The sequence below is a fragment of the Pelophylax lessonae genome (genome assembly GCF_965119305.1).
Source record: "Pelophylax lessonae genome assembly, chromosome: 9".
In the NCBI taxonomy this organism is placed as follows: Eukaryota; Metazoa; Chordata; class Amphibia; order Anura; family Ranidae; genus Pelophylax; species Pelophylax lessonae.
This window is the reverse complement of record NC_138776.1, coordinates 249,076,748-249,103,039: the sequence shown is the minus strand read 5'-3', so window position 1 is coordinate 249,103,039 and position 26,292 is coordinate 249,076,748. Positions and strand designations below refer to the sequence as shown.

At 45.7% G+C, this 26,292-nt stretch overlaps 2 protein-coding genes across 2 annotated transcripts in view; both read left to right on the top strand.

The window, feature by feature from the left end:
* LOC309564360 (uncharacterized protein) overlaps window positions 1-11,913 on the top strand; it is a 94,132-nt gene extending 82,219 nt beyond the window's left edge. Inside the window, exons 6-8 of the mRNA XM_082268987.1 lie at window positions 6,939-7,124; window positions 7,211-7,334; window positions 9,890-11,913. Coding sequence (XP_082125113.1) covers window positions 6,939-7,124; window positions 7,211-7,334; window positions 9,890-11,856 — 2,277 coding nt within the window. The 3' untranslated portion in view covers window positions 11,857-11,913. The remainder of the gene's footprint in view (window positions 1-6,938; window positions 7,125-7,210; window positions 7,335-9,889) is intronic.
* MRPL16 (mitochondrial ribosomal protein L16) overlaps window positions 3,910-26,292 on the top strand; it is a 100,168-nt gene continuing 77,785 nt past the window's right edge. The window contains exon 1 of the mRNA XM_082267185.1: window positions 3,910-3,914. The gene's annotated coding sequence lies outside the window, so the exon portion shown is untranslated. The remainder of the gene's footprint in view (window positions 3,915-26,292) is intronic.

Here is a 26,292-nt window from a genome sequence, read left to right as displayed (position 1 = left end):
GGATCAAATAATTATTTTCCCCACTGTAGTTACATGTATCCAGCTTGGGGCATTCCTAAGGTCCTGAAATGTGTAGCCACATAGGGCTGAACGATAGTCGATGTGATGTCGACTATCGTTCTGCGGGCGTGGGCGATATTCATATCGCCAAAGACACGATATTTAGCATTAGGCAGGGAGAAGTCGGGACTCGGGGGGAGGAGGAGGACTCACTGTGTTGGCAGCCGACACATCCGTTTTGCTCTCGGCTGTGATGGAACTCCGCCCCTCCAGCCCGATGCAATCCAGCCCTCCCAGCTCTGCCTCTAGTATCCAGCCGACCATTACTCCGCCCTACTCTGCCCATTGTCTCTCCTGGCTGCATCGGGGGCGGGATCAAGCTTTAATGTTTTGTAAATAGATTCAATGGAGAGGCAATGGGCGGAGCAGGGCGGAGTAATGGTTGGTTGGAGACTAAGAGGCAGAGCTGGATTGGATGGTGGCAGAGAGGCTGCAGAGCGCTACAGTGCAAAGCAGCAGGAGAGGGGGGGAGAGACGTCCAGAGCATGGCGGAGGATCACCGGGGGACAAAGGCTGCTACCGTACTACTGCTGGGATACTTCACTCAGCCCGCTTCCTCTACATTCCGGCTCCGACACAAGGCTCGGGCTGTCCGGGTGGGAGAAGTTCTACAAGTGTGGCAGATCCCCTGGCAGAGAGCTGAGCTCTGCTCACTGATCCCTCCTCCGGAGACTGTCCGGGAGAAATATTGCGATATATATCGTTAAAAACCAAATATCGCAATGTACTTTTTTCCCCAATATCGTGCAGCCCGAGCCACATCCTTGACGTTGATGTCATCCCACTGTGACGTCTTGACGTCCTCACGCTTCTGGTTCCGGCATTGTGGTGCGTTCCATGCTGGTTTGTACTGGAGCTAGCATACCCAGCCGTTTTCTGCTACATCTATGCATTGCCCAGCAACGATTCCCTAACAAACTCTGTATAGCTGACAACTGCTTCAAGGCGCTACTCTGCAACACCTGGCCGCTTCCATGGTGAGCTTTGCAGATGCCCAAAGGACTGTGAATTGTCTCTTTAACCACTTTAATACTGGGCACTTCCCTCCCTTCCTGCCCAGGCCAATTTTCCCCTTTTAGCGCTGTTGCATTTTGAATGACAATTGCGCGGTCATGCAACACTGTACCTACACCAAATTTATGTCATTTTCCCCCCACAAATAGAGCTTTCTTTTGGTGGTATTTGATCACCTGTGGGTTTTTTCCTTTTTGCTAAACAAATAAAAAATGTCCGAAAAGTTTGAAAAAAAAAAAAAGTTTTTTATGTTATACAATTTTGTAAATAAATAAGTTCTTTTTCCTGCACTTATGAGACTGCACTGACAGGCACTGATGAGGAGGCACTGATGGGGCGGCACTGATATGTGGCACTGATAGGTAGCACAGATATGCAGCAATGGTGGGCACTGATAGGCGGCACTGCTGGGCACTGATAGGCGGCATTGATGGACACTGATAGGTGGCACTGATGGGCACTGATAGGTGGCACTGACGGGCACTAATGGGCACTGATAGGCGGCACTGATGGGCACTGATGGAGCGGCACTGATCGGCACTGACGGGCGGCACCGATGGGCACTGATAGGCGGCACTGGTGGGCAATAATGGGCACTGGTGGGCGACACTAAAGGATGGCAATGATGGGCACTTGTGGGCAGCACTGATAGGGAGGACACTGGCCGGCAGCACTGATGGGGAGGGCAATGGGGGGCTCCCTGAGCCCTGATTGCCATCCCTGGTGGCCATAGTGGGCATCCCTGGGGTCATGGTGGACATCCCTGGGGTCATAGTGGGCATCCCTGGTGGATCTAGTGGCATCCCCCCCCCCCGAGGGTCTGCACTGGTAATCAATGATCTGATTACCAGTGCCGACCCCCCCCTGTCAGGGGAGCCGCCGATCGGCGCTCCTTTACTCGTGCCTGTCAGGCACGAACTAAGGAAAGCCGATCAACGGCTGTTCCTATTTACTATGTGACCAGCCGTGATTGGACACGGCTGATCACATGGTAAAGAGCTACGTCAGTAGTCTCTTTACCGAGATCGGAGATGCAGGGTGTCAGACAGACTGACACCTCGCATCACCGATCGCCGCTCTGCGCGCCCCCGGGGGGCGCCCAGAGCTGTGTTATCCTGCCGCCGTCATATGACGTCCGGTCAGGATAACACAACCACATTCCCGCCGTCATTCTGCTATAGGGCGGGCGGGAAGTGGTTAACATTTATTACACGTGAGTGCATATTAACCTTTTATCTATTTGTGGTAAATTAAAGCCTTTCTCAACATTTCCAACACAGAGGAACCCTTGAAATAAATTTCTGGTCTTGGGGAACCCCCTGCTAAAAATGTTAAATCTACAACTTATGACACATTAGTGTGACAGTCAGTGGGAAGAATGCTCCTTATTCCTGTTGGGAAGAATTACCCCCTTACAGATAGCTAAAAGGAACAATGGTGTCAATGGGAACTTATCCGAGAGGCAGAAATTGCCCTTCGCTCAAGGAACCCCTAGCAACCTCAGGAGGAACCCTGCTTTGGGCCTTCTCCCGAGCCTCTCCACCCTGTGGAACTCCCTACCCCAATCTGTCCGACTATCTCCTACTCCTACTGTATACTTTTAGGCGATCGCTAAAAAACCCTTCTTTTCAGAGAACCCTATCCTGACTCCACCAACAACTGTACTTTTATTTTCTCCATCAGCTCATCCCCCACAGCTATTCCCTTTTGTTAGTGTGACAGTCAGTGGGAAGAATGCTCCTTATTCCTGTCATCATTGGAAAGAATTACCCCATTACAGATAGCTAAAAGGAACAATGGTGTCATTGGGAACATATCGGAGAGGCAGAACTTGCCCATTGCTTAACCACTTAAGCCCCGGAAGATTTTACCCCCTTCCTGACCAGGGCCTATTTTGCGATTCGGGACTGCGTGATTTTAACGGACAATTGCGCGGTCGTGCAACGCTGTACCCAAATGAAATTGACGTCCTTTTTTTCCCATAAACAGAGCTTTCTTTTGGTGGTATTTGATCACCTGTGCGATTTTTTTGATCATGCGCTATAAACAAAAAAAGAGCGACAATTTTGCAAAAATAAAAAAAATTTTCACATTTTTTTTTATATGAAATTCCCCCCCAAAAAATTGTAAAAATCTAAATTTTTTTAACATTATTGGCCAATTTGTTTTCTGCTACCTATGTTTGGTAAAAAAAAAATCACAAAAAGCGTATTTTGATTGGTTTGCGCAAAAGTTATTGCGTTTACTAACTAAGGCAAAGATTTTTGTCATTTTTATTGTTTTTTTTTTTAACGAGTAATGGCGGCGATCTGCGTTTTTTTTTTTTTTTTTGCGGTACTGAGACATTGCGGCGGACAGATCGGACCCTTGACTGACATTTTTGACACTTTTGGGGGTACCAGTGACATTTCTACAGTAATCAGTGCTATACATATGCACTGTTACTGTAAAAATAACACTGGGAGGAAAGGGGTTAACTTTATTGGAGAGGGAGGGGTTAAGTGTGTCCCTAGGGGCGTGCTTCTTACTGTGATTGGATGTGGCTTTGTGTGTAAAAGTACAGATCAACGGTCCTACATAGCAGGACCGAGTGATCTGTGCTTTTACACAGGGGAGAATGACAGGCGGCTTTGTTTACATTAGCCGCCTGCCTTTCTCCCTCTCTACCCGATGATCGCGAGTGACCGGCGGACATCGGGTCCACCAGTCACACGGTCCGGCTTCTTCGGGTACGAGCGGGAGTGGGAGCGCGCCTCCGGAGGCCACGCTCGCCCCCTATTTGCTCCCAGGCTAGTGACGTACCGGTACGTCACTTTGCCTGGGAGGGGCTGACCGCCGCCGTATACTGTCGGCAAGTGGTTAAGGAGCCCCTAGCAATCTCTGGAGGAACCCTGGTTAAGAAACCCTGATTTAGATGGTGGTGCTCCCTGCCCTTTTATTCTTTTGCTTTATACAATGCAACTATGTATATACCAAACCTGACCGATGTCCTTAGAATCCTGAAGTCACTGAAGCAGGCACTGCTACCTTAGTGATCTCCACTTTGCTTCCAGGTCCAGTGCTAAGTGGCTGAACTTTTGCTTACTGAACACAGAAAGTCAGTTGTTCGGAACATTTATGAATGGGAAAAAAAAAAAAAGACAAAGCGTTCTCTGATTGGATGAAGTGGAGAGGCAGGGCAGTGAGGTCACGCTCTCAACCTCATCCAATCACTTGGATCAATGTAACTATGCATAAAATACCTATGCCTGGAATTGTTCTTTAACTGTTCTTATTATACGAAAATGTGACAAATTATTTCCCCCTCAGTTAAGAAGATAACAAGAACTGCACTTGAGATTATTTTTTATAATGATTCATGGATGTTAATTTTTATTTTATTTTTTTCACTTTAGGGTCATTGCTATTTTTACAAGTACTACAAATCATACCAAGAACATCTGGCTGATTCACTGAGGATGGAAAAAGACCCGAGATGTATAACTGAGATGATACTGAACCTCACCCTGGAGATCATCTACCTACTGACCGGAGAGGTGAGGAGGATTCTGGGAGGTCACATGACATCACTCTTATCTCTATTAATAAAACACAGAGCTGACCAGAGAGGTGAGGAGGATTCTGGGAGGTCACATGACATCACTCTTATCTCTATTAATAAAACACAGACCTGACCGGAGAGGTGAGGAGGATTCTGGGAGGTCACATGACATCACTCTTATCTCTATTAATAAAACACAGAGCTGACCAGAGAGGTGAGGAGGATTCTGGGAGGTCACATGACATCACTCTTATCTCTATTAATAAAACACAGAGCTGACCGGAGAGGTGAGGAGAATTCTGGGAGGTCACATGACATCACTCTTATCTCTATTAATAAAACGCAGAGCTGACCGGAGAGGTGAGGAGGATTCTGGGAGGTCACATGACATCACTCTTATCTCTATTAATAAAACACAGACCTGACCGGAGAGGTGAGGAGGATTCTGGGAGGTCACATGACATCACTCTTATCTCTATTAATAAAACACAGAGCTGACCAGAGAGGTGAGGAGGATTCTGGGAGGTCACATGACATCACTCTTATCTCTATTAATAAAACACAGAGCTGACCGGAGAGGTGAGGAGAATTCTGGGAGGTCACATGACATCACTCTTATCTCTATTAATAAAACAGACCTGACCGTAGAGGTGAGGTGGATTCTGGGAGGTCACATGACATCACTCTTATCTCTATTAATAAAACACAGACCTGACCGGAGAGGTGAGGAGGATTCTGGGAGGTCACATGACATCACTCTTATCTCTAGTAATAAAACGCAAACCTGGCCGGAAAGGTGAGGGGGATTCTGGGAGGTCACATGACATCATTCTTATCTCTATTAAAGTGGAGTTCCACCCATTTTTAATGAGTTGGATTACATAGATGTATGTAATCCCCTTTAAAACTACTTTTACCAATGGAATCTTTTTTTTTTTTTGCTAGTAAATACCTTATTTTCTGCTTTATTCATCCTCTCCTCACTTCCTGGTCCGGTCGGCGATTACGTCATTCGGCGATTCGCAGTGTGTGCTGGGATGTATCTCAGGGCATGAAATCTCGCATTATTACACAGGAGATGAGCTGTACTGCGTGCTCTGCCCCGCCTCCGCCCCGCCTCCTCTCAGTGAGCGAGGACTGAAAGCATTATATCCTCACTGAGAAGAGGCGGGGCGGAGCACGCAGTACAGCTCATCTCCTGTGTAATAATGCGAGATTTCATGCCCTGAGATACATCCCAGCACACCCTGCGAATCGCCGAATGACGTAATCGCTGACCCGGACCAGGAAGTGAGGAGAGGATGAATAAAGCAGAAAATAAGGTATTTACTAGCAAAAAAAAAAAAGTTTCCATTGGTAAAAGTACTTTTAAAGGGGATTACATAGATCTAAAGTTACTAAAATGGGTGGAACTCCACTTTAATAAAACACAGACCTGACTGGAGAGGTGAGGAGGATTCTGGGAGGTCACATGACATCATTCTTATCTCTATTAATAAAACACAGACCTTACCGGAGAGGTGAGGAGGATTCTGGGAGGTCACATGACATCAGTCTTATCTCTATTAATAAAACACAGAACTGACCGGAGAGGTGAGAAGGATTCTGGGAGGTCACATGATGTCACTCTTATCTCTATTAATAAAACACAGACCGGAGAGGAGAGGAGGATTCTGGGAGGTCACATGACATCACTCTTGTCTCTATTAATAAAACACAGACCTGACCGGAGAGGTGAGGAGGATTCTGGGAGGTCACATGACATCACTCTTATCTCTAATAATAAAACACAGAGCTGACCGGAGAGGTGAGGAGGATTCTGGGAGGTCACATGACATCACTCTTATCTCTATTAATAAAACACAGACCTGACCGGAGAGGTGAGGAGGATTCTGGGAGGTCACATGACATCACTCTTATCTCTATTAATAAAACACAGAGCTGACCGGAGAGGTGAGGAGGATTCTGGGAGGTCACATGACATCACTCTTATCTCTATTAATAAAACACAGAGCTGACCGGAGAGGTGAGGAGGATTCTGGGAGGTCACATGACATCACTCTTATCTCTATTAATAAAACAGAGCTGACCGGAGAGGTGAGGAGGATTCTGGGAGGTCACATGACATCACTCTTATCTCTATTAATAAAACACAGACCTGACCGGAGAGGTAAGGAGGATTCTGGGAGATCACATGACATCACTCTGATCTCTATTAATAAAATATAGACCTGACCGGAGAGGAGAGGAGGATTCTGGGAGGTCACATGACATCACTTACAGTGCATTCTGAGATATAATATTGAAATGCATTATTGTTTAGGATTATGGACCAGTACAGAAGTCATCCAATCAGCATATGACAACCAGCAGCCATACCAGCATGTCCGAATGGAGAAGAAAGCAAAGCCCCATCATGGAGCCTCCACCCCCGTCCCTGAGACCTGAGAGGAACAAAAAGAAGATTCTAGAAGTCACCCAGAGGATCATTGAGCTGCTGACAGGAGAGGTGAGCGGTGCCGGGAATTCTGGGACATTATCCAGTAACAGACAAGGGATGTGTCTGGATGGTGACTGTATCATTGTGTGTGTCAGGTTCCTATAAGGTGTCAGGATGTCACTGTCTATTTCTCCATGGAGGAGTGGGAGTATATAGAAGGACACAAGGACATTTACGAGGATGTCATGACGGAGGATGAAGCGACCCATAGAACAAAGGGTGAGTGGTGGCCATATTTGTTAATAAGAAGACATTTGCTTATCATTTTTGTTGTGTATCAAAAAAATTGTGGGTTGAAATACTTGACACCCCTAACTCCTTATGCAGTAGTATTTGATCTATTGTTGCGTGTTCCTGGGTCTTCACACATGCTGTGTCCATTATGAGGGGCTTCCACCATCCCTTCTGAATTTTATTTATCTTATGTTATGGAAGCACTGTAACACACAAAGGTTGGGTGGAAACCCTCCTAACTCTCAAATGGACAGGTACAAAGGTGGGAATTATAGCAGGGAGAGCTCACTGTTGGGGGTATCCAAGACATATAAGAAGCCAGGGGCTGACACGGCCCACAAGGCATGACCTAACTACATTTTCAGTTTTTCAGAGTGCAGAGGTCCAGTAAGCACTAAAAACATGCACAAAACATTCAACAACTCCATAGACATTATAACATCCAATGGTGTTACCGCAATGCTTCGCTGGATGCAGCCCTCCTCAGACTCGGAAATCTTCAACAAACTGCAAAAGAAAAAAAAAAGCAGGAGGGTGCAGACGTCTAGTGATGGCGAACCTTTTTAAGCTCGAGTGTCCAAACTTCATCACAAAACCAACACTGCAAATAAACTGCAGACACCCTGCCACCCAGGTGATGTTTGCACACTCCAAGAGGGATTGTAGTCAATTCAGCACTCGCCCAGCTTTTTTTTCCGGGCTCCAAGCTGTCCCTCCTCTTTTTTTTTACAGGGCATGCTGGGGCTGTAGTTTTTCTTTAATTAATTAAAAAGGAGCCATAGTCTTCTGGGACTACATGTCCCATAGTGCACTTGTCCTGGCCCCTCATTGGTCTCTGGCTTCAGCCGCTCTGTCCCTGTCCCGTGTTGCTTGACAGAAGAAGGGGAGCAAGCGGGGGAAATGCACTGACAGCCCTCGGTCGCTTCTCCCCTTGTCACCGTGCGGGCAGTGGCGGCGGCTCTCGCGTGCCCGCACGGTGACAAGGGGATTAAAAAGGAGCCATAGTCTTCTGGGACTACATGTCCCATGGTGCACTTGTCCTGGCCCCTCATTGGTCCCTGGCTTCAGCCGCTCTGTCCCTGTCCCGCGTTGCTAGACAGAAGAAGGGGAGCGAGCTGGGGAAATGCACTGACAGCCCTTGCTCGCTTCTCCCCTTGTCACCATGCGGGCAGTGGCGGCGGCTCTCGCGTGCCCGCACGGTGACAAGGGGATTAAAAAGGAACCATAGTCTTCTGGGACTACATGTCCCATGGTTCACTTGTCCTGGCCCCTCATTGGTCCCTGGCTTCAGCCGCTCTGTCCCTGTCCCGCGTTGCTAGACAGAAGAAGGGGAGCGAGCTGGGGAAATGCACTGACAGCCCTCGCTCGCTTCTCCCCTTGTCACCGTGCGGGCAGTGGCGGCGGCTCTCGCGTGCCCACAGAGAGGGCTCTGCGTGCCATCGGTTCGCCATCACTGGTCTAGTGCATCACCACCATAAAAAATTATTAGATCAAAAAGGCAAATTAATACTCAGGAACATGATAGGGAACAGGCATATTCAAATACAAACTCCAGCCATGAGTCGATGGGGTCCAACAATTTAAACCACAGTTGGAGGATTAACGGGTTTCGAGGAAATGCCCCCTTAGTTCTATTGACCCCTGAAACCGGTTAGCCTTCCAACTGTGTTTTATATGGTCAGATGCCATCACTTCACGGCTGGAGTTGATATTTGAATATGCCTGTTCCCTATTATGTTTGTAAATATTTTTCGCTCCATAAGGCTCGGTTTCCACTATTGGGACTTGCTGTGCGACTTGACACATGTCAAGTCGCACAGCAAGTCAAAAGCCATTCATTTCTATTTGGCCCGTTTTCACTGCCGCGACTTGAGTTGCGGCAACTTGAAAAGTAGTTGGTGCACTACTTTTGGGCCGACTTCAGTGCGACTTCCCTCTATAATGAGGGACAAGTCTCACTGAAAGCCGTGAACACTACAGAGTCGCGCTAGAAGTAGCGCGACTCTGTAGCCGCAGCAGTGGAAACCGAGCCTAAGACGCACCTGACCATAAGACACACCTAGGATATCACTCCGCCTGTGAGCCGGGCCTATACAGGAAGTAGCAGCCTCCGTTGTAGAAACTGGAAGCTGAGCCGGGAGTCGGGACACCGCGGGGAGACTCGGGTTCAGTGTGCGCGGACCGCCCGGTACCCAACATGTAGGGAGTTAGTCATTATTCGCTCCAGAAGATGCACAGACATTTCCCAACATTTTTTTTGGGGGGGGGGAGAAAGAGTATCTTATGGAGCAAAAAATACGGTTTTTGTCTTTAATCAAATTAATTTAATTTCCTTTGTGTGTTTTGTAGTTTACTAAAAACATACAGCCCAAGTAGCTTTCAGTTTGGATCGGGGGGGGGGGCTGCAGTTCTATGGTACTCCGGCCAATAAAGACTTACACTTCTTTCCCACTGGTGATTTTATTTTTGCCCTTTTCTAACGTGGGCAATGATGTTTTGATTGCAACATAATAACCAATAGCATTCTGTCTTTCCCATAGGAAATGAAAAACCTGATCAATGCCATGTTGATTTTCTGTTATCAGAAAATGGAGGACTTGACAAAGGCTCTTCCAAGACTTTCCACCCTGAAGATTTCCAAGGTGTTGGTAAAGATCTAGCCCCTATAGGGCACTGTCTGGAAAGAGTTTATAGTCCTAGGAGGAATGCATCGCAAGGCCAAAACCTACCTCTAGACATGGGGGATTCCACTTCCCCGACCAGAGAGAGCCATGACACTTGTGCTGAGGAACGTGCTCCTTTTCAACTAAGAGAGGAGTCACCTTCGCTCAACAATGTCACATTTAAGGCTACGGAAGAGATTGACCAACACTGTATTGAGGAAAAATTAGCAGACTTGAATTTATATGCAAAAACAGAATCTACGAACAGAAATAATAAAATATCTGAATTAGAAGAAGGTCACAATGATGTAGATGCCGATATGTGCCCAAACCTGATTAAAAACAAGTTTCCTAGTAACACTGACCCTTTTCAACACATGAGTCTGATGGAGAATAACATTAAGTCATCACCAGACCAAGACATTGTAGAGTACGAAGATGTGGAAACAGAGGAGGATGTCCAAGGCTTAGCTGACTCTTATGAGGATCCAAGGTTTGCTCAGTTGTCTTTAAACGAGGCGCTTGTGTTTAAGCTGCAGGATACGGGTTATACAGGAGAGAATCCATTTGTGTGCAACGAATGTGGCGATTGTTTTCACAAAAATTCACAGCTAATAGAACATCATCGCCTGCATGCCACAGAAAAACCATTCGCTTGCCCTGAATGTGGAAAACAGTTTGCAAATCGTGCAAATGTCATTGCCCATCAGATGGTACATGTTAAACATCGTGCGCCTGCAAGAGAGAATTCCTCTGGGGAGGGCCTTATTGTATGCGCAGAATGTGGGTTGACTTTTGTCAACAGCTCCGCCTTTGAGGAGCACCAAAAAGTTCACCGTCAAGAGAAGGCTTTTGTGTGTCCCGTTTGTGGTAAAAGCTTCAGCAGGAAAGGACATCTTAGTAACCATAAAAAAATTCACACTGGAGGAAAGCGGATTCCCTCCTCCGAAGGGGAAAACAAATGTTTCCCCTACAGCGGCTACACACGGAAGAGATCGTTTTCATGCCCCGAATGCGGGAAATGCTTCCCAAGCCGTTGTCACCTCGACAGGCACCAGCGTATTCATACTGGGGAGAAACCATTTTCTTGCTCAGAATGCAACAGACGGTTCACTGACCGCTCAGGCTTGGTCATACATCAAAGGATTCACACAGGGGAGAAGCCATATTCATGCGATGACTGTGGAAAACGGTTCAGGGACCGTTCAGGACTCGTGGTCCACCAAAGAACGCATACTGGCGAGCAGCCATACAAATGCCTCCAGTGCGGGAAGTGTTTTCACAACCGGACACGTCTTGAGCATCACAAGAGTGTCCATGCTGGAGAGAAGATCTTCAACTGTCCGCAATGCGATCGGGTCTTTCTGGATGTCGCAGCCTTTGCTTTACACCACCGGACTCATTTTTCTCAGCTACCGCAAGTTGCGGGAGCGAAAAACTACCCTCCACATCTGTTTTCCAATCAAAATGAAGAAATGCCCCAGTTGTTTTTGTGTCCAGAGTGTGGGAAAAGCTTTGAAGATCCATCTGTTCTCTATCTACACATAAGAACTCACCAGATAAGTCAAGCAAAAGAATTCTCTGAGCCGCAGCAGGAAATTGCTACTGCCGAGCGTTACCATAAATCAGAAGACCAACAATCGAGTCCATTTGGCAATCAGAATGCACAGGGGACAGATGGACCACATTCATGTTCCAAGTGCAGTCAGAGGTTTTCTGATCTTACAAGTCTTATGGCTCATGAACAGCAACATTCAGAAGAGAAGCCCTATAAATGTAAAAAATGTGGGGAAGGTTTTGTGCTGAAGGGTTATTTAATGAAGCACTTGGAGACTCATGTGTGATGGGGGTGCATGGGACACTCAAAAGGCAGTTGCTAAATATGTTCGATATGCATGCCGGGGGAAACTGAATGTCAATTAGCCAATTGGTGGCCAGGTCTAGACAGCGATGGTACAGGCTAGCAGATTGGGTGGGAGCAGAGCAGGATCATCCACAAAGCCCCTGAGGTAGAAGCCTGGGGCCTGGTAGATGTCCAATGACCCAGCTACTACCTACAGCAAACCAGAGGGTTTGTGAAACTGGAGAAAGTTCTGCACTTGTTTTCTCCTTTACAAGGAATGCTGTTGTAGGTCGTCTATGTGCAATAGTAAGGGGCTATGCCAGGGGTCTTCAAACTATGGCCCTCCAGTTGTTCAGGAACTACAATTCTCATCATGCCTAGTCATGTCTGTAAATGTCGGAGTTTTACAATGCCTCATGGGGTGTAGTTCTGCAACAGCTGGAGGGCCGTAGTTTGAGGATCCCTGGGCTATGCCAATAGACAGTGTAGATGGGGAAGTTTCGTCTGTGCCTATTGCGTTCCTTATCAATCTCAGTTGGAGAGATGGGAAGGCCAAAGCTGTTACCTTGCCTACGGTCCCATTCTGCCATAATTCATCTTTGGTCATGACGTGAGTATCTGTATTCCAGAGACAACTGGCAATGTATAGATAATGTAAGTCTAGTGGCTTCACATGTTCCTCATAGAGATGTGGACCTTGTATTCTGCTAAGTTATCTCTTCAAAGGGCTGCAAGCTGTCTCTTTACAAGTTTTCCATGTAAAGTTGTCAAATCCACATACTTGCCCATTGGGTGGTATTGGCTATTCCTGCTGACAGGCAACTGAATTAACAGATAAATTCACATTGGGGTACTCCAGTATATTAGCAATAGCTCAAAGAGAGAAGTATTGATTATTTAATGTTCTGTTTGTGGTTTTCTGTAACCTTTTTGGTTGATGCAAACCAAATAATGCAAACCTTCTAATATGTGTGTCAGGTGTGCCAGTAAACCTTTTCTCTTTGGAAACTTTGAGATTAAAAATGGATCCAGTAGAGTGTCAGGTATCACTTTATCAGCAACAGCCTGCTGTTATATAAATAGGTTGGCCATACAAAGTGTGGGAGAGAAGAGACAGACACTAGTAAGCCAATCGGTCACAGGGCGAGGGTTTGAGCATATGCGATATTACAGAAAGTTTAAACAGTAACTCACCCTAACTCCACCGCACTGTGGGAAGATAAAGAGCTAAGTGTCCGTGCTCAGGCTGAACGTCCAAACCAAATGTTATATGAATAAAGCCGGCACACGAAAAGTCTTCTTCCAAGTAAAATACTTTATTCCAACATGGATAGTGGTGACAACATGACAAATGCTGACGCGTTTCGGCTTTACGCCTTCCTCATAGCAACAATTACAGAAAGTTTGCATGGTTTCTAGGAATAAGTGACTGACACAAGCAAGGGTTTGAGCCTGAAGTGTTTTTAGACTTTTTCAGAATTTTAGCAAGCTACTTGCTATAATGGTCATGTTGGAATTCCAGTAGGCCTTACAGAAGCCATCTCCGACTCTTCTTTTTCTAGAGTCAACGTATGTGCAAGCAAGAGAGCTCTAAAAGTGGGAAATGTATGTGCCAATGCAACTAGGAAGCTAATTTAAAGGTCAGTCCACCAATTTCAAGTGGAGTCAGTTAGCCAAAGTCGCATGGTGTTATTTCCTTCGCTCCTGCTGGCACCATTGCTGCCATATAATGTAAGATAAACTTTGCAATGACCATGGCAGATTTACAGGCCTGGGAATTGTGGCTTAGAAAATACTTCAGAATTCTAGAGAGCTTTAACAGCTGTTGCTGTTTTTTCCTCCAAAAATGAGTGCCTGTTATAATGTACGGTGTAATCCCAGCGTTGGGCATGCTATTTTTGAACTGTAAAGTGGCCAGAACAACTCTTAGCAATCTGTTTTACAGAGGGAACTTAAAAGTGGAAGTTCGGTCTAAACCTATCTAACCTTAAACCTGCTCCTACCCTTATTTTAAGTCCCATACTAACTAGCCTATGGAGGAAAGATGTCTATACTTACCTATTCTAATGGCCCTCCGGTCACGTGATCGGCTTTCAGTGCCGGCTTCAGGGTGGAGGAGAGATCACCGACAGCAGCTGCAGAGCCTGGGCAGTGACGTCACCCAGAGGTTTACTAGGAGGCATTTGTGTTTGGCTGTCCCTCCTCTCCCCTGAAGCTGGCACTGGGAGTTGATCATGTAACCAGCCTGGAATGCTCTGTGAATCACTCCCATGCTAAGTTCTATACTAACTAGCCTATGGAGGAAAGATGCTTATACTTACCTATTCTACGGGCGCTCCGGTCAGTGAGGTAACCCATAGGCTTATTATGTGGCATTCGTTGTTGGCTGCCCCTCCTCTCCTCTGAAGTCGGCACTAGGAGCTGATCACATGACCGGAATGGAGCGCCCTGTGAATCGCTCCCATTCTAAGTCCTATACTAATTAGCCTATGTAGGAAAGATGCATATATACAGGGCCCTCCGGTCATGTGATCGGCTTCCGGTGCCGGCTTCAGGGGAGAGGAGAGATCACCAACAACTGCTGCAGAGCCTGGGCAGGGATGTCACCTATGAGGCATCTGTTGTCGACTGTCCCTCCTCTCCCCTGAAGCCAGCACTGGGACCTGATCAAGTGACGAGACGCCCTGTGAATCGCTCCCATTCTTAAGCTGGATACACACTATCCAACTTTTGTGGTTAGATTTCCTTCAGATTTACCTTTTCTATGTAGTGCAAGGGCCTGCCAGATTGCATACAAATTGAAAGTGTTTAGGTTTGACCTCCTATTATCTGGTTTTGGTAAGTCTAAAGGAAAAAAGTCTTCAGAAAATCTTATAGTGTGTATGGCCCATAAGTCCTATGCTATCTACCTATGGAGGAAAGATGTCTATACTTACCTATTCTAAGAGGGCTACCCTGCCGGTTTCAGGGAAAAGCAGAGATCACCGACAATGGCTGCAATGCCTGGGTGGTAACATAACCAATGGGACTACTATGCAGCATCTGTTGTCGACTGTCCCTCCTCTCTCCTGGAGCTGGAACCCTTACATGTGACCAGACCAGTGCGCCCTGTTAGTCGGTAAGTACAGACATCTTTCCTCCACAGGCTAGTTAGTATAGGACTTAGAATGGGAGTGGGAGCTGGTTTAGGGTTCAATACATTTAGACCGGACTTCCAATTTAAGATCATTTTAAATCTGGCTTCTGGCAATCCACAACATAAAATAATCTACAGCTATGACAGTCTCCTTATGAAAAGCAATTCTGATCATTGTAAGAAATATCATCGTGGTTAGCCAGATGTTTTTGCTGCTGAATGGTCATCTTAACGCTACTGAAGAGACTCTACTCTACCTTGCCTGCCCACCATGGCCTCTCTTCTACATGGACATCCTGGGTGCTGCCCATTGTAGTCTGTCTCTACTCTCCATTAAGAAAATTAATAAATGTCAGCCGCACTCCTCTTAGCTCCTGTAGTAGTATTTTTAAAAAATGTATCAAATGACTACATACACTAATGTCTCCACCCAAGAACTTCCCCTATCCTTGTGCGCAAGACAGAAGTGGTGAAACACATCAAGGAAGGTTGGTTTTTGGTTGGAGACATTACTGTATATAGTCAGTTCTTGTCCACAAAGGATAAGGAATTTTCCCTATACTTGTGTGCAAGCCAGAAGTGGTGAAAAGTGTCAAGTAAGTTCGGTTTTTGGGTGGAGACATTACTGTATATAGTCCGTGTCCACAAAGGATAGGGAAAATTCCCCTATCCTTGCGTGTAAGCCAGAAGTGGTGAAACGCATCAAGGAAGGTTGGTTTTTGGGTGGAGACATTACTGTCAATTCATTGAGTATTAAAAAAAGACTGCAAATGGAGCTAAGTGGAGTGTGGCTGAAATTGTTTCGTATTTTTACCTTCCACTTACTTCAGGGTGCAGAGGAATGGATGTAAATCCTCTTACCCATAATGGAGTTCTTAGTGTCTGAGCAGCCAAAACCAGGCCCAAGTGCTGCCGAATGTTAACATGTTGGACAATACAGTGATATCTCAGCGGTGATCAGGGTGCTTTAGGCTAAATACAGTAAGGTAACCCCATTACTTTGACCAGCATGGGTAATGGGGTATCCAGGGGGTATCATAGCAAACCCATCTAACCTTCCCACATTCATTGATTGTGGAGCATCTCCAGGGGTCACTGGATGTCATAAGGTGATAAGTGTATGGCTAGCTTAACCATTCACTCTGAAACCAAATACTAACCCTGGAACTGAAGCCTAACTCTAGGTCGGGGTGCTAAACCTTTTGAAGAGCGATGGCTGCTTAATAAATTTGGTAACCGGCTGCTCACTACAATGAACTATGGGGTTTTACTGCCCCCCAAATGTAAGCAAGCCCTTACTGTTCTAAACCCCCTATAAGGCTGCTTTCACACTGATGTGCTGTGGAAAATTCCCCTATCCTTGTGTGTAAGCCAGAAGTGGTGAAACGCATCAAGGAAGGTTGGTTTTTGGGTGGAGACATTACTGTATGTAATCCGTGTCCACAAAGGATGAGGAAAATTCCCCTATCGTTGCATGTAAGCCAGAAGTGGTGAAACGCATCGAGGAGGGTTGGTTTTTGAGTGGAGACATTACTGTATGTTAGTCAATTCATTGAGTATTAAAAAATACTGCAAATGGAGCTAAGTAGAGTGTGGCTGAAATTTTGTATATTTACCTTCCACTTACTCCACTGTCGGCTAAGCCAGTACTTCAGGGTGCAGAGGAATGTATGTAAATCCTCGTTCCCATAATGGAGTTCTTAGTGTCTGAGCAGCCAAAACCAGGCCCAAGTGCTGCAGAATGTTAACGTGTTGGACAATACAGTGATATCTCAGCGGTGATCAGGGTGCTTTAGGCTAAATACAGTAAGGTGACCCCATTACTTTGACCAGCATGGGTAATGGGGTATCCAGGGGGTATCATAGCAAACCCATCTAACCTTCCCACATTCATGGCTAGGCAGCTAACTTTAATATGTGACATTGGTGCAATTGGCACTTACCTTAGCGTAAAGGATATTTCAGAACTTCAGTTATCATAGGGGTTAAACCATTTAACTAAAGAGATACTTGAGTCTAAATTGAAAATTAATCTTTGAATTGCACACAGCCTACCTACTCAGTACCTCCATTTTTAATCCAGGTGTTGTCCCAGTACCACCGTCCATCCCAGGCTCTTTAGTGGTCTGAAAACATTGCCTTGCGATGCAGTAGAGGAGTTCCTAAACACACCCACTGCAGAATTTTCTTATCTGTTCCATCCATAAAGATTTATGTAAAACAATATCGGCACTTAGAAGTTTCTCCTAGTCATCTGTCCAATTCAAACCAACATTTGCCTGCAATCAATTATAAAGGAAGGAAAAAGAGAGGGTTGCTCAGTACAGTAACTAAAAACAAAATGTTATTATCCCCATTGGAAGATTTCCCCTCTATTAGTGTTCTGATGTCAACCAAAAAATGTTGGATTTTCTTTTAATGATAACAGTAAACTGGATGAATAAAGAGAGGTTAAATCTCCGTAACAGAGGCCATGACAGCAATAAAAACTGACTCTCTATACAAAATTACAAAAAATGTTTTGCCTTTAGTTACACTTTAAAGGAAGTACCCTCCCAGTGACCCTGTAAGATGCTTTCTGTGTTCTGTCTCCAGTGGATTCAAGAGAACTCTGAAGCTGGCCATACGCATGGAACTTTTCAGGCAATTTTGAACACTTTCCATAATTGGAATTGGATGTCTTTGCCAGAAACAAAGTGATTTTCTACCCATGGGTCCGGTCAGCCAACCAGAATTTGTTAGATAGTGAAGCTTAGTATGGTTTATCGGGGAAATGAATAGAAAAAAAGTGAAACTTAGTATGGTTTATTGGGAGATTGAATTAAAAAGAAAACTATGGTAATATTTTCAAACAGTCGGATTTTGTTTCTGCTGCTTCAATTCCATCTCTTTGTGAATGTCTGATTCCTTTGCGGTTTGCACAAAACATTTGATCAAACTGTTCATGCATTGCCAGATTGACTAAAGTTTTTGATTGTGGAGCATCTCCAGGGGTCACTGGATGTCATAAGGTGATTAGTGTATGGCTAGCTTAACCGTTCACTCTGAAACCAAATACTAACCCTGGAACTGAAGCCTAACTCTAGGTTGGGGTGCTAAACCTTTTAAGGAACGATGGCTGCTTAAGAAATTTGGTAACCGGCTGCTCACTACAATGAACTATGGGGTTTTACTGCCCCCCAAATGTAAGCATGTCCTTACTGTCCTGAGCTGCTTTCACACTGATGTGCTGCAGTTTACCTACACCATGGGTGCAGTGAACTTTCAGCTTTCCTGTGGGTTAGCTGCGCTTTGCCATAGACTTCTATTACATCTGCGTCTGTGGTGCACTTTCTGAAAGTGCACCAAAACTCCTGAATGCATTGGTGTGCTCAAACCCGCAGGATATAATACATGGGTGTCAGGCTGCATCAGCATTGCGGTTGCCCTCAAAGGGCCAGTTGTATCTGAAAGATGAGATGTCCAGAGCGCGACACCCCCCCCCCCCCCCCCCGACATCAGATGTCAAGAATCCCAAAACCTCCCTTACATTACAGTACACCTCCCTTACCTGCTGCATTGAAGGAACTGGGAAGCAAAAAGTGCGGGTCTGGAGGAGGGTGGGAGTCGGCTGCCTCAGTCTGCTGAACACTGAGACCAAGGAAGTTGGATACAAGGGGGTTCTGTGGCTGCACAGAGAGGTGCAAGGTCTGTGGGAGGAGTTCTGTCCTGTTGAGACGGTGGCAGAAGGGACCCTCTCCGTGACTGCACAGAAAAAAAGCAGAATTTGGCAGAGAGGAGTTCTGTCCTCTTCCCTGCTGCCGACTGCTGTGACAAGCTGGGGGAGGACATGAAGGGGATTCAGCAGCTGCAGGGGAGCTGCGAGGGCCACATGAAATGGCCTAGAGGGCCAGATTTGGCCCATAGGCCTTGTGTTTGACACGTGATATAATAGAAGTCTATGGCTCAGTGCAGCTAACCCGCAGGAAAGTCACCGGTGCACTTGCGGATCAGTGTGAAAGCAGCCTCATAACCCTTTTTATAGGGGCTTATATTCCCATTGCAAAATTGTAGTATATGTGATGTTTAATGCACTTATCTTTCCCTCTTCCAGCTTCTGCTGGCAACGCTCTCCAGGCTGCTAGAAAGGTCCCAGGTGAAGTGCACTTATGGCACTTTTCCACTGCAAGTACTGGCTCGGCCCTACTCGGCCCTGCTTGGCCTGGTTTGCTTTTCCACTGCTGGTACCGCATGGTACGGTGTTGTAACGGTTCGGTACGGTATGGTTTGCTTTTCCACTAAAGTAGTACTAAAGTTAAGTGGGTGGGATAACAACGGGGTGGGTGGGATTCTCTGACCAATCAGTGGCTAGTATTGACTGCATGCAAAGGATTGTGGGATATGGTACCGGGTATGGTACCTCTTGGAACCACAATCGAGGTGGTACTGTTTTTGAGAGCCGTACCATTCGGTTCCAGGCAGTGGAAAAGCGCCGCCATACCGTACCGAACCATTCCTACACCATACCATGCGGTACCAGCAGTGGAAAAGCACAAAAGCGATCCGAACCCTTTCGGTTCCATGCAGTGGAAAAGCGCCATTAGTATCACTCCACCTGAGACAGGAGTCGGCCGTAAAGAGGAAGTATTGGCTTATGCGGCTCCTGCTCCCTCCGCGGCCCCCTGCTTCCTCTGCTACTGGCTCCATGCACTCTGATGCTCTGGAATGGTGGGTTGTCAACCCTTTGATTACAATCTGGGCTTGCCGACCCGCCATCCCAGAGCATAGGCATGCGCTTCCCTAGTTTGAGGTTGCAGGCCACAAGGTGAGCACCCCTGCTCTAGGTCCTCAACCTAACTAACCAAGCCTCAACCCTTGTCATTATACCTAACCAAGTTTCTGAATTCTAAACCTAGCCATCAAGAAAACCCCAAATTTCCCCTTTTTTTGGCTAGAACAAACTTGTATCATAACGAATTGACAAACTGTTGCTGCTGCCTTGGCCTTGGCACTTCAAACCAGTAATGAAACATCTCTCCTGAAAACAAATGATCTGGACCTGACAGTGAAGAAATTAATCTCTGTTTTGAACACTTCTACAGCTGACAATGGAAGAGGTGTACGGAACCTGACCTTCGTTATGTTTGGTGGTATTTATTTAAGGTTCTCAGATAGATTGAGGTTTGGGGTCCTAGTTATGACAGGGCCTGTTTCTGTATGCTGTGTGTGATAAACGGTGTGCTGGAGAAATAGATGACTGATTTGCAATGAATAACTTTGAATTAAAACCAGTTAAATTTATGTTGTGTTTGTTTTTTTGTCCTTTACTCATCAATCTACTATATTTAAAGTAAAGATATACACTATATTACCAAAAGTATTGGGACACCTGCCTTTACACGCACATGAAAATGAATGGCATCCCAGTCTTAGTCCGTAGGGTTCAATATTGAGTTGGCCCACCCTTTGCAGCTATAACAGCTTCAACTCTTCTGGGAAGGCTGTCCACAAGGTTTAGGAGTGTGTCTATGGGAATGCTTTGTGTGGGGTTGTCTTTCAGGGGTTAGGCTTGGCCTCTAAAGCCTCGTACACACGCAACGATAGTTGGCCGTGAATTTTCAGCCAACGTCCGATCGGCCGATTTTCGGCTTGTTAGTATGATGCTTTCGACAACCGAATCCGACTTTTCGGCCGAACAAAATCTGGTGTGCAGGCTATAAAATTTTTGTTGGCCGTCAACAGAACGGACGATTTTCCGTCAGTCAGTACAGATTTCAGCAGACAAAAATCTGATGAGCAAGACTAGGCATGCTCAGAGAAGAAAAAACACACGGAAAGTAAACCAGCACATGACATCACTTCTGAAGTTGGTTTTTGTCGGCCGAGAAAATTTGTGTGCAGTCTAGGCACATTCCAACCAACAAAACACAACTCTGGACAAAAGACGGGACGATCGGTCGGCCGATAATCTTTGCGTGTGTACGGGGCTTAAGTCCGTAGGGTTCAATACTGAGTTGGCCCACCCTTTGCAGCTATAATAGCTTCAACTCTTCTGGGAAGGCTGTCCACAAGGTTTAGGAGTGTGTCTATGGGAATTCTTTGTGCACTGGTCCAAATCCTTTGGTGGGGTGGGGAGGAGGGATTAGGGTGTGGGGCTGTTTTTCAGGGGTTGGGCTTGGCCTCTTAGTTCCATTGAAGGGAACTCTTAAGACGTCAGCATACCAAGACATTTTGGACAATTTTATGCTCCCAAAATTGTGGGAACAGTTTGGGGTTGGCTCTTCCTGTTCCAACATGACTGCATACCAGTGCACAAAGCAAGGTCCATAAAGACATGGAGGAACTTTACTGGTCTGCACAGTGTCCTAACCTCAATCCAATAGAAGACCTTTGGGATGAATTGGAGCAGTGGCTGAAGGCTTCCAGACCAGGCTTTGGCTTGCTGGGCTCGGTGGATGACATAAGAACGTCTGTGTGGGTGGGCATGATTACGTGTTTCAGGACTGTATATGTCCTATGTCAAGCCATACATATAGCATGCATATGGCAATTTACCTTTCCACCCACTGAGAATTGTCAAATACTAAAACTATCACCCACAAGTTTGATTGTTGCTAGCTTTGCGAACAGGCAGGAATAGCTGCGGCCACCAACAGCCTGTCATTGCAGTGTATGCTATAGCTGTCAATCCCAGCAGAAGGAAATTGTGGATTCCTGCCTCTGGGATTTGCAGTGTGGCAATACGTCCATGCAAATAGTGCCTTATTGCAAGATTGAATTTTTAAAAATACAGCGATATCTTCAAAAGCGATCAGATTTTTTTCTTTTCTGCACAGTTCAGTTGGTGCAATTTTGAGCCTTTCTCCTTGTGGTCAATCAAAAGCACCATTTTATGTCTCTGATTTCTCTACTGTTTTAACAGACAATGGAACTGAACATTCGGTCTCTCAACAAATTTGCTACATTAATGGCCATAAAGGAAAAAAAGATTGGAACTTTAACGCTACATTAATGGCCAACTTAAGAGTAGCGATCAGTCGCTAAAGCCTCTTACACACGCAATGATTTTTGGCCGTGAATTTTCGGCCAACGTCCGATCGGCCGATTTTCAGCTTGTTAGTATGATGCTTCCGACAACCGACTCCGACTTTTCGGCTGAACAAAATCTGGTGTGCATGCTATAAAATTTTTGTTGGCCGTCAACAGAACGGCCGATTTTCCGTCAGTCAGTACAGATTTCGGCAGACAAAAATCTTATGAGCAAGACTGGGCATGCTCAGAGAAGAAAAAACACACGGAAAGTAAACCATCACATGACATCACTTCTGAAGTTGGTCTTTGTTGGCCGAAAAAATTTGTGTGCAGTCTAGAGCACATTTTAACCAACACAACAACACTGGACAAAAGACGGCCGATCGGTCGGCCGATAATCGTTGCGTGTGTACGAGGCTTAAATAGATAGAACAAATGGTGTAAACCAGGGGTCTCCAAACTTTCTAAACAAAGGGCCAGTTTACTGCTCTTAAGACTTATGGGGGGGGGGGGGGCAGACTGTGGCCACAGGAAGTGCAAAATGTTCCAGCATCAGTAAGAGTCAACAATCCCCCATCATTGGTGTCATTGGGGGGGAATTGTGCCCCATCATTAGGAGGAATTATACCCCATCAGTGGGAGGAATTATGCCCATCAATGATGTCATTGGGAGGAATTATACCCCGTCATTGGGAGGAATTATACCCCATCATTGATGTCATTGGGAGGAATTATACCCCATCATTGGGAGGAATTATGCCCCATCATTGATGTCATTAGGAGGAACTGTGCCCCATCGTTGCTGTCATTGGGAGGAATTGTGCCCTTCATTGGTGTCTGTGAATAAAATAGTGCCCCAAGGGCCAGATAAAAGAGCCACAATTTGGAGACCACTGTTCTAGACTACAGAAAGAACGTAGAATGTTTCAAAGCTGAACTCTAGGCAAACAACTACATTTACAGATAAAATATGTAACTGAGCTGCGTTGCCTGCCAATGGATTTGTATTTCTGCCATGTCTTGTCCTCCTCCCCCCCCCCCCAGGCTGTGATTGGCTCCTTGTGCATCTTCTCCATTTCCCCCTCTGAGCCTTGCTGTACAGGGACTACAAGATGCTGATACAGTACCAGGTTAAATTCAAATACTTACACTGCTAGGAAGCACAGAGATGAGGAAGAGGGGTCAGAATGAATGTGGTTGAGGATACCAAGCGTATCCCCTGCCGCCACATTTGGCGGGTTTGCATGACAGAGGTCCGGACGATGTTCATCTGTTCACACATCGAGTAGAACCATTGATACTTGATAAAGATTGTTCAATGGTGGTACTGCACTATGGTCTTTGCGCTGTTTCTCCCCGTCCTGCCTTTGTGTTATATGTCAGGTGGAGTCCCTCTTCCTTTTCAGGCAGCAGCATACCTATTAGCAGCAGTTGTTCATGTTTATGTTGTGGGCTTCCCGCTCTATAGTTCCATAGATTTTGTCTTTTTGGACTTACTAATTTGAGTGGATGCCTTTATATCCAGCTTTTAGATTCATTGGGCTCATGGTTTCCCAGGCTACTAAATACTGGTGACACCCTAATGCCTCATACACACGCAACGATTATCGGCCGACCGATCGGCCGACTTTTGTCCTGTGTTGTTGTGTTGGTTGAAATGTGTTCTAGACTGCACACTAATTTTCTCGGCCAACAACAACCAACTGCAGAAGTGATGTCATGTGCTGGTTAACTTTCCGTGTGTTTATTCTTCTCTGAGCATGCCCAGTCTTGCTCACCTGATTTTTGTCTGCCGAAATCTGTACTGACTGACGGAAAATCGGCCGTTCTGTTGACGGCAAACAAAAATTTTATAGTATGCACGCCAGATTTTGTTCGGCCGAAAAGTCGGAGTCGGTTGTCGAAAGCATCATACTAACAAGCCGAAAATCGGCCAATCGGACGTTGGCCGTAAATTCACGGCCAATAATCGATGCGTGTGTACGAGGCATTAGCCTGAGTTTGAGTACCGTGTGCTAAGCTCCGTTTTGCCATTAGGCCGTTTGTACAATGAGATTCCACCACCTGCAGTTGGTCAGCTGACTATTCTGCTGGGCAACCATTGAAACACATCTCTGTTGCTGGCAATGAGATCTATCCCTGCTTATGGCAGGTACAGTGAGGGGAAAAAAGTATTTGATCTCCTGATTTTCTACGTTTGCCCATTGGCAAAGAAATGATCAGTCTACAATTTTAATGGTAGGTTTTTTTTAACAGTGAGAGACAGAATAACAACAAAAATATCCAGAGAAACACATTTTTAAAAAGTTGTAAATTGATTTGAATTTTAATGAGTGAAAAAACTGAATTTTTGTAAAATCTTACTGTAAAATTCCTTTCTCTGAGTCCTCTGACAGTCGCCGCCCACTCATACAGTCTTCACCAATGGGTATTGACCTCTTATCCACAGGAGCAAGCTAGGCATAAGACTTGTTAAAAACAAAGCAATTTACATAGACACAACTACAGGGGGCTGTCCCTCTGGTCCAATACCCCCGGCTAGCCTCATTCCCAATTCAGTTTGGTAGCAAGCAGTAGATAGTCCATGAACCCCAAAAGAGGGGCGGGGCGGCGACTGTCAGAGGACTCGGAGAAAGGAATTTTACGGTAAGATTTTACAAAAATTCAGTTTTCTCTTACGTCCTCTGACAGTCGCCACCCACTCATACAGTCTTCACCAAAGGGATGTCCCAAAGCAGTGTAGACATGAGGGGTGCGAAGCGCAACCGTCACAAAGGCAACGCAACACCCAGGTCAGAGAAAGGAACCTTAACTGAACAGCAAGGTAAACCCTCTGGGCAACAGAAAAGCTCAACTGGAGCAAACAACCCAGGAAAGCAAATAAACAAGGGGGAAACAACCCCAACAGCCAGGGACCGGCAAAGCCAGGGCCCCCTCGAGGCACAGAACTTTGCGGCATGTTTCCACCTCCATGTTTGATGGTGGGGATTATGTTCTTGGGGTCATAGGCAGCACTCTTCCTCCTCCAAACATGGGGAGTTGAGTTGATGCCAAAGAGTTCAATTTTGGTCTCACCTGGCCACAACATTTTCACCTAGTTCTCCTCTGAATTATTCAGACGTTCATTAGCAAACTTCAGATGGGCCTGTACACGTGCTTTCTTGAACAGGAGGATCTTGCAGGCGCTGCAGGATTTCAGTCCTTCATGGTCTAGTTTGTTACCAATTGTTTTCACAATCATTGAAACTCCACAAGGTGGGATCTTGCATGGCGCCCCAGACCAAGGGAGATTGACAGTTATTTTATGTTTCTTCTATTGTCACCCTCTCATCAAGCTGCTTGGTGATGGTCTTGTAGCCCATTCCAGCCTTGTGTAGGTCTATAATCCTGTCCCTGACATCCTTGGACAGCTCTTTGGTCTTGGCCATGGTGGAGAGATTGAAATCTGATTGATTGCTTCTGTGGACAGGTGTCTTTTATACAGGTAACAAACTGAGATTAGGAGCACTCCCTTTAAGAGAGTGCTCCTAATCTTAGCTCATTACCTGTATTGTAGACACCTGGGAGCCAGAAATCCTGCTTATTGATTGGGGATCAAATACTTATTTCACTCATTAAAATGAAAATCAGAGTATAACTTTTTTAAAAAGCGTTTTTCTGGATATTTTTGTTGTTGTTCTGTCTTTCACTGTTAGAATAAGCCTACCATTAAAATTATAGATTGACCATTTCTTTGTCAGTGGGCAAACGTACAAAATCAACAGGGGATCAAATACTTTTTTCCCCTCACTGTATATATTCAAAACAATGGCTCCATTCCCTTAAACATATTGCATGTGGGATTTAGGTCAGGTGACCCATTTTTCCCAAATATTGCACGCAAAAATGTCAGCTCACTACCCCTATATGCGGTATTTACTGTATGTCAAAAAGCAAAAAATGTTCCATAACTACCGCATAAAACAGCTTCAATTCACTAAAGGAAATAAATGCATGGAGTAAATAGGTGGTGGTCCAGGCATGTGATAATTCATTTTAGCTGGTTGTTAAGGAGCCGTGTTCTGTTGATTACTGCAGATCATCGGATAATGCCTCCGATGATCTGCGCATGCACAGCAGTGATGTCACTCCAGTTAATCAGCCGGTGTGATGTAAACACTGCGCATGCGCAGATCGTTAGAGGCATTATCCGATGATCTGTAGTAATAAACAGAACAGACATGCTGAGAGAGCGAGGCAGAATTTGATGATCACATTCTGCCTCCGCGCTTTGCTGATCTCCGGATAATG